At 60.1% G+C, this 14,680-nt stretch overlaps 1 protein-coding gene across 2 annotated transcripts in view; it reads right to left on the reverse strand.

Annotated features, from left to right (window-relative positions):
- The window catches only part of PTPRF (protein tyrosine phosphatase receptor type F), an 85,947-nt gene that overhangs the window by 14,392 nt on the left and 56,875 nt on the right, over nucleotides 1-14,680 (reverse strand). Inside the window, exons 11-21 of one of the 2 annotated variants that reach the window (XM_081225610.1) lie at nucleotides 14,371-14,515; nucleotides 10,526-10,831; nucleotides 9,682-9,875; nucleotides 5,983-6,009; nucleotides 4,532-4,649; nucleotides 3,873-4,451; nucleotides 3,103-3,200; nucleotides 2,672-2,925; nucleotides 2,487-2,580; nucleotides 1,656-1,871; nucleotides 1,223-1,377 (exon numbers count right to left, since the gene is read on the reverse strand). In XM_081225610.1, coding sequence (XP_081081736.1) covers nucleotides 1,223-1,377; nucleotides 1,656-1,871; nucleotides 2,487-2,580; nucleotides 2,672-2,925; nucleotides 3,103-3,200; nucleotides 3,873-4,451; nucleotides 4,532-4,649; nucleotides 5,983-6,009; nucleotides 9,682-9,875; nucleotides 10,526-10,831; nucleotides 14,371-14,515 — 2,186 coding nt within the window. The remainder of the gene's footprint in view (nucleotides 1-1,222; nucleotides 1,378-1,655; nucleotides 1,872-2,486; nucleotides 2,581-2,671; nucleotides 2,926-3,102; nucleotides 3,201-3,872; nucleotides 4,452-4,531; nucleotides 4,650-5,982; nucleotides 6,010-9,681; nucleotides 9,876-10,525; nucleotides 10,832-14,370; nucleotides 14,516-14,680) is intronic. The other variant, XM_081225611.1, reaches the window with a different exon arrangement.

Consider the following 14,680-nt stretch of genomic DNA (forward strand, 5'->3'; position numbering starts at 1 on the left):
GATGGGGCACTGGGGACAGGAACTCGTGTGTGAACACGTTCAGACATACGGACCAACAAGCGTTCACCGACAGCCTTGCTCTGGGTGCTGGAAACAGGCCCAGCGATGTTCCCGTGGAAGCACCACTGGACAGTGGGGGACAGTGTGGTGAAGGGGTAGGAGGGGCCCGGCAGAGCCTCGTGGGCACCAGAGCCTGGAAAGGAGTCTTGAAGGATGAGATGGCACTTGCCCGGGCAGGGGGAAGGAGAGCTGCAGAGCGGAGGGGCTCAGCCCGGGCCGGCCAGGAACTGCACTGGTTCAGTGACCATGTCGGGGTGGCGGCAGGGGCCAGACCGACCAGGCATTTGATGGACCTCAGGCTACAGAGATCGGGCTATAAAACTCTTTAGTTAAAACTGAGAAGTATTAAGCTGAGGGTGACAAAGTAAATCTTTGGAAACACCTTTCAGGCTGGGAGGAGGATAGAGAGGAAGGGGAGACTCCAAGATCAGGAGACTGCAGCTACCCGAGAGAGGACTGAGGCGTGCCGTGTGCATGTGCATTACCTCGTGGGGAGCCCACGGTGGGGAGGGGGGAGCAGGTCCAGTGATATCCAGGGCAGGACTCACGGGAGAGTGGGTGGAGGGAGAGGGAGGAGGGGAGAGGGTGACACTCAGGTTTCCGGTTGGTAACTTGGTGGATGGGCCCGTCCCCTGTGATAGGGACCTTGGGGGAGGGCTGTGGGAGAGGTCAAGACACCCTGAGTCCGGGACAGCTGCAGATGCTATGGTCACAGCAGGCACTGAATAAACGTCTGCCAAGTGAATGTCCACGGGCACATGGCCCTGGAGCTGGGTCTGGACCTCTCAAGGCCTGAGCAGGAGAGCTAGGCAGGGAGTCATCTAGGGAAGGTGGCAGAGGGGGTGCTGAAGGTAGGAGACCAGAAGGCCGTGTCTTGAAGCTGAGAGACAGACAGGCTCACATCCACTGAAACACAGAGACGGACAGACAGACATGCCCGGGGATGCACGTGAACAAGCCCTCGGTGAAGTTGCGGCTGCTCATCACACCTGGGCCACACCCATGGGTGTGCACAGGCACTGCTTCTGTCCTCCTGGCTTCCCACCGAGCCAAGGGGTGCACCCTGGGGTGCAGGCCAGTGTGGCTGCCCCAGGCCTGTATGCACCCGGCCAGGGAGCGCCTGAGAGTCCAAGGGCAGGTGGCCGTCCACCGGAGCACTCACCTCTTGAACAGGAGAATGGCGATGACAATGAGGATGATGAGGATGACTGCCAGGACAGGGCCCGTCACCCACAGCATCTCGGGTTCCTCCTGCTGCTGGGCTGGTGTCACCTGGACCACGATCTCATCGGAGTAGGGGCTGGAGGCATAGCGCTTCTGTGGCCCAGTGGAGGAACAGCACAGGTGGTGAGCCCTGGGTGAGATCTCCCACCCTCTGCCCCGCAAACCTGGAGAATGGGCTCTGGGCCTGGTCTCCCAGAACTAAGAGGCTGACCTGGGCCTGGTCAGCCGACTGGGACCCTAGGGCTAGGTCGGGTCTGGCGTTCTGGGTCCTAGGGGTTAGTGCCTTGAGACCCCAGTGCAGGTATGGGGCCTCTGGGGTGTTTGAGACTGGCTTGGGGGGTGTCTGGTCAGGCCTTGGGCCTTAGGCAGACCTGGTCCACGGGTTCCTTCAGGGAGGCAAGCACAAAGCACTGGTAGCTCAGGTCTGGAGACAGCGGCCGGTTGTAGAAGCCCCGGTAGCTCTTCTTGTCCCCCAGGGTGAAGGTCTCAGGGAGCACGTCCACCTGAGCGGCCACGTATGGCTTCAGCCGCTCTGCCTGCCGCCGCTGCCGCAGCTCCCCACCGCCCTGCTCGATGGCCTCCAGAAGCTGACAGAGCAGAGGATGGGAGTCACGCAGGGGCCTTGGAGCACATGCTCCTGGGCCCGGGGCCTGGGACATAAGCCCCCTGGGCTGAGGCTAGGCTCACTTTCCATGTAAGGGGCTCAAGCCTGGCCTGACTCACTGTCCTCACAGAATCATGCTGAATGCCAGACAAGGCAATGCCACTCCTCCTAGCCAACCCGGTAAGAAGGGGCCCTCTTGGTAACCTGCCCCAGCGTAACCAGAGAGGGCTGGCTGCACACCACTGCGAGAAGAGGATGGCAGATTCCAAACGTGCTGGGGCTCCACTCTAGCCCCTCTGCAGCCTCCAGACCCTGCAGACTCCAAAGCTTACAGGGCCCAGGATTCTCTAGATCTGAGAGATGTCTCTGCCACTTCCCACCCCAGGGGATCCTCCACAAAGCCCTTTGGGGGAAGTCTCTGTAAGCCCTCCAGGAGTTCTCTGAAAGCGCCCAGGGGCCAGCTCAGAGTCTGTCTCCCTAGAGATGAGGGCAGTCTGCCAATCAGAGAGTGACTCCAGTTTGGGGGGGGTCCCTGGGGCCACAGCCAACCACCTCAATGGGACTGTCATCAGTGCTACCCTTTCTGGTCCCCAGGCACCTCGTCCAGCTCCAGCTCCTCGGGCGTGCTCCATCGCGGTGCCAGCATGCTCCCTCCTACACGGTCAATGGGCACCACCATGATGTAGAACCACCTGGGCGGGCGGAGGGGGGAAATCAGGACCGTCATCGCCTGCGCTCGTGTGGCCAGCCCTGCCCTCCTCCCCTGGGGCCTCATTTACACACCTGACGAGCGAGGGGTCCTGCACGTGGGGCATGGAGAGAGTGAAGCGGCCATCCGCTATGTAGGCAGAAGCAGGCAGCGGCTTGTGCGGCAGGAGGTCGGGGGCTGTGCGAATGGACACGAGGTGCTGCAGGCCCCCTGCACTGCTGCCACGGTTCATCAGCACGAACGAGTACTCTGTGTTCGGCTGCAGGTCTGCGATCAGCTTCCGCATGGAGTGCCCATCCACCTCCACACTCTGCCCGTTGTACAGAATCTGCGCGGGACAGGGGCAGGCAGCACGTTTGAGTGAGGCTTCCCATCACGGGCCTGCGGGGCAGAGCACGCACCCACGCCTGACCGGGATCCGGCAGCACAAACACGCGCACAGGCCGGGACTGCAATGAGGGACTGCAGGACTGTGTGTGTGCCAGGTGCAGCTGACTCCACCCACCTTGAAGGGTACAGCTGACTTGTAGGAGTCAGGGACCTCCCAGCTGAGCAGCACAGATGTCTTCATGGCAGCCTCCACACGGAAGTTCTTGGCAAACACTGTTGGGACATAAGCAGGGAGTGAGCTCTGGCTGCGTAGCTAGGGTGAATGGGCCTGAAGGTTTCCCTGCCAGGAAGAGATGCAGCACGGGGGCCCAGGGGGTTAGGAAAGGCTGCAGGGGACCAGGCACCCCCCACTCCCGCCAGCTTCAATTGCACACAGTTCAGCTCCCAGCCCCGGCTCTTCCTCGCAGTGAGTACCGAGCGGGGCAGATGCCACAGGACCCGCGGTCAGGATCTCCAGAAGTGCTTGGGTGAAGCTGGAGCTTACAGACACCAGGTCAGACTGACCACAGGTCAGTGGGACTCAGTGAGGAGAAGCATGTGGCCGCACACCAGAGCACAGTGGGCTGTGTTCACTAGAGGTCAGGGGGTCGTGGCCCCAAGAGATTAGTGTTGCATACCCAAGAGTGGTGATGCAGTCAAAAGAGATCAGTGGGTCAAGGTCACGAGAGATTGGAGAGTCACACAGCAGAGGTCAGTAGGTCAAGGACAGCAGAGGTCAGGGGTCACACACCGAGAATGTGGCACCCCTTCACTAGAGGTTAGTGGTCATGGACATGAAAGATTGGAGGGTCACACACCAGAGGTTGGTGGATCACAGTTGCCAGAGGTCAGTGCGTCAAGGAGAGCAGAGGTCCCCAGGCGCAGCCACATGCCCGCAGCACACACCTTGCTCCACGGGCATGGTCCGGGACTGGATGCTGGGGCTGAGCGGGCCGGCGCCTTTGCTGGTGCGTGCACGGACCTTGATGTCATAAGTGGTGTCTGGCTTGAGGCCGGAGAGCATCAGGTGGGTGTCGGCAGTGATGTCCTGCAGCTCCTGCTGGCTGTTGATGTCACGGTACACCACGGTATAGTTGGTGATGCGCCCGTTCCTCTCCGCCAACACCGGGGGGTCCCAGGTCAGTTCCGTGGTAGATGTGGTCAGCCCTATCACGCGCAGGTTTTGGGGGAAACCGCTGGGAGCATCCTCGGGGGTCGTGATCTCCTTCTCGAACTCCTCGCCCGGGCCGGCCCGGTTCTTGGCAGCAAGCCGGAAGATGTAGGTGGCCCCTCTGTGCAGGCCAGTGACCGTAAAGTGCTGGTCGTCCTTGCCAAAATCGATGGTGTTGGGCCGCGCCTCGTCGGCCCGGTGGTACTGCAGCCGGTAGCCCAGCAGCTCCCCAGGCAGCTCCTTGGGTGGGTGCCACTGGAGCAGCGCGGTGTTCATGGCCGTGGTGCTGACCATCATGGTGGGCCGGCCTGGGACTGAACAACCACGCACTGGGCTCTGGCCCTGCCCCCACCTTGGCCCCCCCACTCAGCTCCGTCCCCGACCCCTCACTCACCTGCTCCTGTGGTCGTGACAATTTTGGGCTTGCTGCGGGCACCATCCCCCTTGGTGGTGTAGGCGGCGACAGTAATGGAGTAGGTGGTCTCCGGGGTCAGGCCGCTGATGGTGGTTTCCTAAGGCAGGAGGAAGGGCCCATTCCCATCACAGGAGAGCAAGGAGGGACCAGAGCAGGCCAGCCACCTCAGGACGTTAGCCGGCGGGGCCCCCCAGGGCACACAGGGCCATAGGTCCCCGGAAAGGGGGCTGTGAGCTGCTGGACTCTGCAGAAGGCAGGATAGGCAGGTGATGTGTGCCCAGGAGGACCCAGCCCAGCCCGGGAGCAGCAAGCCTAAGGCAGACAGTCTGCTCATTCTTCCTTTCAGACAAGAACAAAGTGCCACACTGTTCCTTCACTCCATTGTTCTATGAATGACACCTTGTGAGGTCTGGGTGCATGTGACACACAGGGCACACAGCCTCGCATGCACAGAGCACCTTGCGTGGCTCTTGGCACACACATGCATGCAGCCTACGGCTCCTCCTGCACCAGCAGGCGGAGGGCCACCTGTAGATACTAACGCATGTGCACGCACACCACAGAGCGAGGTGGAGGGGTGGGCCAGGGCGCCACCCTGCAGGACCAAGTCGGGACCCCTCCTGCCCCGCTCTAGGCACTGGCTCTGTGAGCACCTTATGCCCTGCAATGCTTCCTGAGCCAGGGAGGAGAGACGAGGGGGACAGAGAAACCCCACCCTGGGGAGTACACTGTCCCCAGCGATGCCTGAGAAGTCAGCCAGGGCAGCGTCCCCGTGCCTTGGTAGGCCTTGCCCACACGCCCATCTCCAGCCAAGGCATCATTTCTGGACATGCCGAGAAACACCACGGGAGGCCAAGCCACACCACACAGAGGGAAAAGTGGGAAAAAGGGAGGGGACCACCGCGCAGTGGGAACAGAGTTGTCACCACCAACCCTGGTGTCCCTCCAGCTCTGAGCCTCGGGTGGGGCCACTGCAGCTGCCACCAACCTCTCGCAGGTCCCCTCCTGCCCTGGCTGGAGGGTCTCCCAGGGCTGGGGCTCCAGAAGGCACCGATGTTGGAACCCGGCCCCCAGACTCCCTTCCCAGCCTGGGCCTGGAGCAGGTGATTTTTCACTCCAGGGATCAATAAGGCCTAACAATCAGGATCGGATTTAACTCCATCTCCATCTGGCTAGAGCAGGGGCCAGGCCCTGGTCCATCTTGAACACAGGCCTGCAATTGGCGCTCGACAGGTGAGAAGTAAGGATTAGAGGAAATGCCAATCACTGCTCAGCTCCGGGCTTGTGCCTAAGCGCCAGTTTTCTCTGGACGTGGCTGGTGCCCTGTGGATCTTGGTGGCTCAGGCTGGGAGGAAAGGCGGGGGAGGGGGAGTATCCCATGAGCCCAGCCTGACCCAGGTCTTGCCCGCGCTCGCACACCTCTTACTTACATAGTCCTCGGACTCCTCTGGCCGCCACTGACCGCGGGAGAGGGAGAGAAAGGGAGACAGGATGTGAAGGACTCTGGCTCCGAGGGGGCCTGGCCAGGGAGGGCAGATGGCGGGCACGGGCCTCCGAAGTGCCCCGGGGGGTGGCAACCCAGGACCACTCCCCATCCAAAGATCCCAGCCCCTGCCTCACGAGCCCAAATGTGTGTGAGCCCAACTGTGGGCACCAGGGCTGAGGTGAGACCTGAAGAGCGGAGGGCCAGAGCAAGGGCTCCCTGACACTGAGGGGTCGGAGGGCGCCACCTGGAGGTACTTCGAGGGAAAGGCTGCCAGACTTGAGGGGTGGGCTCCACAGCTCAGGCAGAGGGGAGAGAAGACACCAAGGGCGGTACACCTGTTTTGCCGGGGCCAGTCCTGGCCTAGGCTTGCCAACTTGGTATGATTATTCACAATGTCTCCTTTCACTCTCAAAAGTATCCCAGTTGGGAAGACAGATTAGCCAGTGGCCCTAAGCAAGGAGGGTTGCCCTAGGAACAGCAGGAGCTATACTGTGGCTGGAAGGGGCCCAGGCAGGATGGCCAGAAAGATGATAAGGGCCGTGAGTGCCAAGCTCAGAGCTGGACCCTGCCCCACAGGCACAGGGAAGTCCTCAGAGCCCTGTTCCTTCCTGGGATGCCTGAAAATCAAGGTAGGAAGGCATATTTCTGGGCTGGCACTGCTGCTCATTCTTGGTACATTCTTCTTTAGGCCATGGTGCTTGTAGGTTTACTAGCTGGACAGGTAGAGGGAGGGAGCTTCTGTGGCACTGGAGGGCTGGCAGCTGGCAGCTGTCCAGCACAGCACAGGAAGATGGTCCATGCCATCCCTAGGATAGACGTGCCATGGGGTCCTCCGGCCCAGCGACTCTTGCAGTGCTGGTCTGGTCTCTGTTCAATGGCCCCAGTGCCTCTGTTCTGGGAAGCTCTCTTGTAAAGCCCTTGTGAGCAGCGTGGGACAAGATACGGGAGGAGGCCATCAACTGTCCCTCCTGGCCACGGCCACTTTCTAGGGTGTGGCTGGGCCCGGCACTGCTCTAGGTTCCTTGCCTGGGGTATCCTGAGATGTCCAAGCCAGGCCTGGGAATGGAGGTGCTCACGAGGAGCAGAGTGAGAGAAGAAGGGAAAGACAGAGGCTGAAGCAAAACAGAGGGAGAGAGGATGGAAGGGATTAGAGGACAGGAAAGAGAAGACAACGAGACAGACAAAAACACTCTCAGGGAGAGGGAGAGACACAAAGAGAGAGAGGAAGGAAAAACAGACCATGGGAAAGGGACAAAGTGAAAGGATAAAAAAGATGTGGCACATATACACAATGGTGTATTACTCAGCCATATAAAGAAACAAAATTGAGTTATCTGTAGTGAGGTGGATGGACCTAAAGTCTGTCATACAGAGTGAAGTAAATCAGAAAGAGAAAAACAAATACTGTACGTTAATTCATATATATGGAATCTAAAAAAAAAAACCTGGTACTGATGAACCTAGTAGCAGGGCAGGAATAAAGACATAGACATAAATAATGGACTTGAGGACATGGGGTTGGGGGGAAGGGGGACCTGAGGTGAAGTGGGAGTAGCATCAACATATATACACTACCAAATGTAAAACAGATAGCTAATGGGAAGCTGCTGCATAGCACAGGGAGACCAGCTCGGTGCTTTGTGTCCACCTAGAGGGGTGGGATAGGGAGGGTGAGAGGGAGGCTCAAGAGGGAGGGGATATGGAGATATATGTACGCATTTGGCTGATTCACTTTGTTGTACAACAGAAACTAACACAGCATCGTGAAGCAACTAAACTCCAATAAAGATGTATTAAAAAAAGGAGGGCCCATGAGCCATGGCCGCTGAGCCTGAGCGTCCGGAGCCTGTGCTCCGCAATGGGAGAGGCCACAACGGTGAGAGGCCCACATACCGCAAAAAAAAAAAAAAAAAAAAAAAAAAAAAAGGAGACGGGAGGTGGAGTCAGAGACCTGGAGAAACAGACAAACTTGAGATGGAGACACACAGGAAAGGAGACAGGTCTGGCCACACAGCAGTGGAGGGCACACCCCCCATGGTTCTTTCAGAACTGACAGGGCCTGGACTGAGCAGATGGTGCTGTGGGGAAGGACAGGCCGTGGTGTCCTTGACCAGGTGCTTGGGGGACAGCTGGGCCCTGTGGCCAGGCTGGGGACCGGGCCCCATCTGCTCTTCTCCTAGCTTGGAGCAGAACAATCCAGTCCCGGCGGGGCTGCAAGGGCAGGCCCTCCGTCTTCACTCGGCTTCCCTAGAGCCTGGGCTCATGTTTACCTCCTGTCACAGGTTGTCTGTGGCCAAGAGGACAGTGTCCCTCGTCCTATGGCCCAGCTCCCTCCAAACCACTTAGAACCAGAAGGGGGCACCCGAAGTGAAGTGGCTCCTTTGGAACCCCACTGGCTGCAGCTGTGCTGCTGGCCCCCTGGGGCAGGAGGGGCCAGAGAGAGCTCATTCCCGGGATGTTTCTGGGTGGGTGTGTCTGCTGAGACTCCAGGAAGAGCCCTCAACCTGCCCCAGGAATGCAGGAGGGTCCAAAAGCTCACTTCCTCCACCCCATTCCCTCAGCACCAGGCAGGCCAGAGGAGGAAGAGGGCGCCCTCTGGGCAGCAGGCTGAGCCCAGCCAGAGAGACAAAGGCCCTTGTTTGCCTGTGGGTAAGTTCACCTCTAAGCGCAGCACGTAGAACACAGGATACATGCTTGCACCTATCCTGGACAGGGAGGGTGTGTGGGTTCTGTGGGGGAATCAGGCTCTACCCCGCCACAGCCCTGATTCTGGATGGAAAGCCCTTGAGCACAGACACATCAGGCATTCTGAATCTTCAGCAGAATATTTTGGGAGGTAACTCGTGGTAGCAATTACAGCCCTTTCCCAGGAATCCTGAGACCAGGCTTCTTATCTGAGCTCGGCCACCCCTTACTGGGAAATTCAGGCCCCCTCGCCTAACCTCCCAGTACCCCAGGTTTTCCATCTGGGTAGCCAACCAGTGCCGAGAATAGCCCAGGGACTTCACCCCAAGCTCACGGGCAAAATCATCATCCTCTGAGGACAAAGGGCACAGAGCGGGGTGTGACACTGGGCACAGGCCCAGCCCTTGAGGGCAAACATCAGGGGCTGTGCCATCCCCCTCCGTGCCAGGCACAGAGCAACACCGCAGCCTGGCCATTCACAGAACTCTGCAATGCCAAGGGCCAAGTGGGGCGAGATGACCACCTGGCTGGGGGAGGAGGGCTGCCGAGGAGGAAAGCATATCTCGACAGCCCAGCCTGACAGCGAATGCACTTTCCGAAAACCACAAAGGAGGGCTTGAGGGGGCTGAGGCCTGGGTCTGTGCGGACAGTGTTCCCCACTGCTAGTGCTGGTGGCTGAGCCACAGAGGTGACTGCCAGGCTGGGACTGTCACCAGGGCAGATGGGGCTGGCCGAGCCTGGACTGGCATAGCTCAGGCAGACCTAAGACAAGAGGAGGGAGTGCTCCTGGCACCTGGCCCTAACCTCATGGTCTTAGCGCTTTCCTAGCCCGATACAGCAGGATGTCTTGGTGTCACAGTCCCTCTGAGAGCAGGTAGGGGAGGGGAGCAAACCTGGGTTCCGAAGAGGAAGTGGAATATGCTGGTCTCGCCCACCCGCCCACCTCCCAGTGTCACACCTGGGCCTCGGCCAGCATGACGTCCTGGATGATGGGTGGGCCGCGGGGCTCGCCATTCTCTAGCCGCACATAGGTGACCTGGTAGCCGCGGATCTGACCGTGCTGCTTGCTGGGGACGGGCAGCTTCCAGGAGACGCGCACGGCAGTGGAGTTCAGCGGCTCCACCTCCACCTTCCGTGGCGGCCCGCTGGGCACTGGGGACCAGGCGGAGAAGGAAGTTAGGTGTGTGGTATGGATCCGGGCTCAGGCGGGCACAGAATGCTCCAGGGCCTTGCCTTCGCACCCCACTGCCCCAGGAAAGGCCCTGATGCAGTTTCCTTAGACTGTCTGCCCTGGAGAGGAACGTGGAGGGCTCCCTCTGCCTGGTATGGGGAAGAGCCCGGGACCCTACGACCCCTCTGGCCCAGGGCTGCCTCACTTGGTGGGGAGGGCCGAGGTGGGGAACAGGTGGAGGCGGGGCACCAGGCCTTCGACCACCCCAAGTCAGCACAACCTGTCCTATCTCCTGGGCCCCACATCACGCCAATGTCTAGAGAGGCAGAACCTCAGTGATTCTCCTGAGTGATTCTACTAGCCTCCCCAGTCCTCCTCCTTTCAAATCTTGGGTGGGCTGCCTCTTCGGCCTTAGCCTTTTAAGGCTCCAGCTGCCTTGAGGAAGCCCCGAAGCTGGGATTTGGGCACAGGCTGTCCCACAAGCTACATCTCCCCAGTTGGGGCCATTAAGCCTGCACTGGGAAGACAACAAGTCCTTCTGGGCTTGCGGGAGGCCAAGGCCCTGGGAGCCTGGCGCGGGGGTCCAGCGGCACGGCGGCCCCCGCCCCCGCCTGCCCTCGGCGCTGCCTACCGTCCTCATCGGTGCGCACCAGCACCGGGCTGCTCTCGGGGCCGGGGCCCACGTCCGTGTGCGCCCGCACCCACACCCGGTACTCCGTCCACTTCTCCAGGCCCACCAGGTCCCAGCTGGAGTGCTCGCGGCCGATGCCGTCCACCACGTGCCGCTCGCGGTCCTCGCCGTCCACCGCCTCGTAGGCCACCGAGTACTGGGTGATAACGCCGTTGCGGCTGTCGGCTGGCGGTGGGACCCAACTTACCCGGACCGTGGTGGAGCCCACGCTCACGCACGTCACCTTCTGGGGAGGGGCGGAGGGGGCTGGGGGAGACAAATGGGGGGAAGCAGGCAGATGGAGGGTGGGGGTCAGAGGCATGGCGACCAGTCACAGAGGACGGGAAACTCACCCAGGCAGGCTACTCCCGGGGTGCGTCATGGCTACCCCAGGGCCCCTCCAGGCAGGCTACCGCCACTGCCGCCAGACAGCCCGGCTCCTTCTGGACCATAGGCTCTTCTCTCTCTCTCTCTCTCACAGGCACACACACACACACGCACACACAGCTCTAACACAGAGCCTCACACACATACACTATCTCACACACAACGCACAGGGCATCAGACGCACACAAGCACGGGGCCACGCCACCCTCACTCCTGGTCACACCCACAACCACACACGGAGACCCTCCCCAGCTGCTGTGCTCACAGCTCTCGCTCTTCTCAGGACAAGTGACCTGATGGCTCTTCTGGTGCGAGGCTGCCTCGACAGGGTGTCTGTGGCTGAGCCACAGGAAACCGCAGAGACTGGAGGCCCCCAGGCAGTTTGGAGGGAAAGTGCCCATCGGAGGGGCTCTCACTCATCAGGCTCCTTGGGTGTTAGGAGGCGGGTCTGTGCCCTCCTCGTTCCCAGTGATGTTTCCGGCTCCTATTCCCGCTGAGGACTCTGCTGCCATCACCTGGGCTTTCTCATCTCGAGTTCTAACACCACCTCCTGCTCAGGTGACTCCAGCAGCCTCTCGATCCACTGGCTCCCAAGCCCCTCGTCTTCAGAGCTTTCTCCTCCCCTGCGCTGCTGTGGTCCTGCCCCAGATGCTGCCACTCTCTCTAGAACTCTGGCCTCCAATACCCCCTCGCAGGCCCTCACCTCTTGTCCCAGCTCAGCTGCTCAGGGCCCCCCGCACTGCACCTGCTTCACCCCCAGGGACCTCATCCATTGACCTACCTCCATACTGCCCTCGATACTCAGCTTAGAACCTCACCACTCTTACCAACACCCCAAATTCCCCTCTCTGAGCTCCTGCCCAGCCCGTCCCAAGCTCTGAATGAACCCACCCCCCATCTCCTCCAAGGTGGCATGGGGGTGCGTAGAAAAAGCCACCAAGGCAGGCTGGCACTCTGTGAGCGCCCCATGGCCTCCCCCGGGCCGTCCATGCTACCGGCCGTTCTCTGCTCTCTGCCCGGCTCCCTCTGTCACTTAATACAAAATACCTTCCACCTCCTCCACGCTCCTCAAACCTCCAGCTCCCGTCGCCTCCCTTCCTCTCAGCAAATGACCCCATCTCCTACTTTGCAGAGAAAACCGAAGCCTCCCAAAAGCAGCTCCTCCGTCTCTTGCTACCAAACCCACCAGCCTGCATCGGCTCTGAGTCTCTCCTTCCCTCCCCTGGGAAGGGAGGGCGTGCCCTCCTGTCCAAGGCCAATCTCTCCCATCACCCGTGCTGTGCCCTCTTCCCCACCCCCTGAGCCTCCAACTGTCTTTCTCTTTTCCATATTTTTTACTTCTGCTCATTGGCACATTCCCAACAGCATTTAAATATGCTCAAGATTTCCCCATCTTAAAAGACACATCCCATCCTCAGCCCCAGAGCTTCCCCCTCACCGACTGCACCAGCTACAGTGTTCCCTCCCCCCAGCTAAGCTCTCTGTCTCTACTTCCTCACCTCTCATACACGCCTCGTGGAACTCCAATCAGCTTCGGCCCCTCATGCCAGGTCCACCCCTCCACATTACTAGACCTAGAGGACACGCCTGCGTCCCTCTGGCCCTGATCACTCAGCAGCAGCATCTGGTCTCCTTCTTGAAACCCTCTTCTTGCAACCTCCAAGACTCCCCTCTCCTGGATTTCCTCCCATCTCTGGTCCTCCTTCTCACAGTCCACCTCCAGCCCCGGGCCTGGATTCCAGCAGCCTGCCAAGCATCAGCACCTGGATGGCACACAGCATCCTGAGCTTGGGGGCCTTGGAACCATGTGCGCCCCTCACACCTGCTTCTGTCCCGTTTCCTGTCCTAGGGAGCGGCACCGCTCTCCTCCCAAGTCTCCACACCATGTACAAGGCTTCACCCCACGTGTCCCTCTCTCTCAGTCCCCCACACCTAACCCATCCCCAAGTCTGGCCAGCGGCATCCCAGACGGCTTTCAGATCCACCCCACCACCTCACCTGAGCCGCTGTCTCTTGCCTAGACTGATGCACAGCCTCTTCACTGGTCTCCGGTGTCCTGTCAGACTGGCCCATGCGTTTGCACGCGGTAGGCAGGCAGCCCTCCTGCCTGTCCTCTGTCCCCGACGCCCTGAATGCTGTGGTCTGGCGGCTGCTCCAGCCACACTGGCCAGCTGCTCGTCCCTGACCACAGTCAAGTGCCTTCCTGCTTCTTGGTCTTTTGCACCTGCTGACCCCCTGCATGGGACCTCTGTGTCACCCAAGGAAGCCCTCCTCGACCCTTCAAACCAGATGAGGTTCCTGTCACATCATCTCTCTGCTGTCTCCTCTGCAGCACTTTACACAAATGTAATTAAAAGCTCATTTGGATAACTGTGGGTTTAATATCTGTCTTCCCCACTAGACTAGGACCCCCTTGGGCAGAGGCTGTGTCAGGGTTGTGCTGCTGGCCCTGCAGTGTGCATGGGCCCCTAACAGGAGCATGGCAGGTGCTTATGGAATGAATCTATGAACGTCAGGTCACACATGGCACATTCACACAGTCCCATGTGACATGGACAGCCTCAGAAGACCATCACATGTGCTCACTGTCTCAATGCCATGATCCCAACTAGCCACACACGCATGGCCCCGTTATCACATACAGCCTCACAGACAGTGGCCCACTGTGGCCACGTGACCAGACAGCCTGTGGGCTCACGGTCTGTCACTGGGACACACTCGCTGGATCCCAGTCCTAAGAACAGCCACGTAGACCCGATCACAGTGACATACACGTTCAGGTGCTGCACAGCTAGCTGCTCGAACGTGCACACACTCACGGCATCAGAGTCTCACTCACGCAGGAACACAGTAACACACCACACCACAAAGTGGGCTCACACATGGCCTCACGGACAGTCCAACACACGGGTGGCCACACAGTCCCAATGCGGGTCACACGGTCTCATCTGTCCTGTGTGCAGCTGGCTCAGTGTGATTGCGTGGCTCACACAGATTCTCATGGAGGGGGCAAGAGGTAGGAGTATGGGTAACAGGGAGATGAGATGTGTGGATATGGGGAGGGAAGACGCCCACCAAAGCAGGTCTGGGATGCAGTGAGCACAGCGGTCCCTCCACTGAGGGTGGCCCAGGGGGCTCGTGTGACCAGCACAGAGCGGGTGGGAGGAGGAGACGAATCAGAGACATAGAACTTACCTGGGCGGGGGTGGGGCTGAGGGAGGGCAGGAGTTGGGCAGGGAGCAGCGAGGGCAGCCGCCGCCTGGATGCAGACTAGAGGGCACTTACCTGTCCCTCACTTGGGGTCCAGACTGAGCCCAGGGCCCAGCAGATCTGACCACCCACCTGGTCGAAGGGAAGGGGTATGTGTGTGTCCGTGTCCCGCCCAGCCGTAGCAGACAGCGGCCCCGAGAGACACTCACTGGATTGTGCTGTGCGAGCCTCAATGGTGGGGGTGAAGACGCCCACCCCCATCTCGGAGCGGGCAGCCAGCTGGAAGCGGTATAGGGTGTCGGGCTTCAGGTCCTCTACAGTGTAGGAGGAGGTGGGGTCGAAGGTCACCTTGTGCTGGAAGAGCAAGGAGCACTCACTGACTGCCCTGACCTGAAAGGTCACTCAGAGGTCACCCCCAACATGGGCTGAAGCTGATCCCTGGGGACCCACCATGGCCGCAGGGCTGGCTCCCTGCCACGTGGCCACCTGGACCACGCAAGGGCACCTCACCGACCACAT

This window comes from Mesoplodon bidens, assembly GCF_964165515.1.
Source record: "Mesoplodon bidens genome assembly, chromosome: 2".
Classification (NCBI taxonomy): Eukaryota; Metazoa; Chordata; class Mammalia; order Artiodactyla; family Ziphiidae; genus Mesoplodon; species Mesoplodon bidens.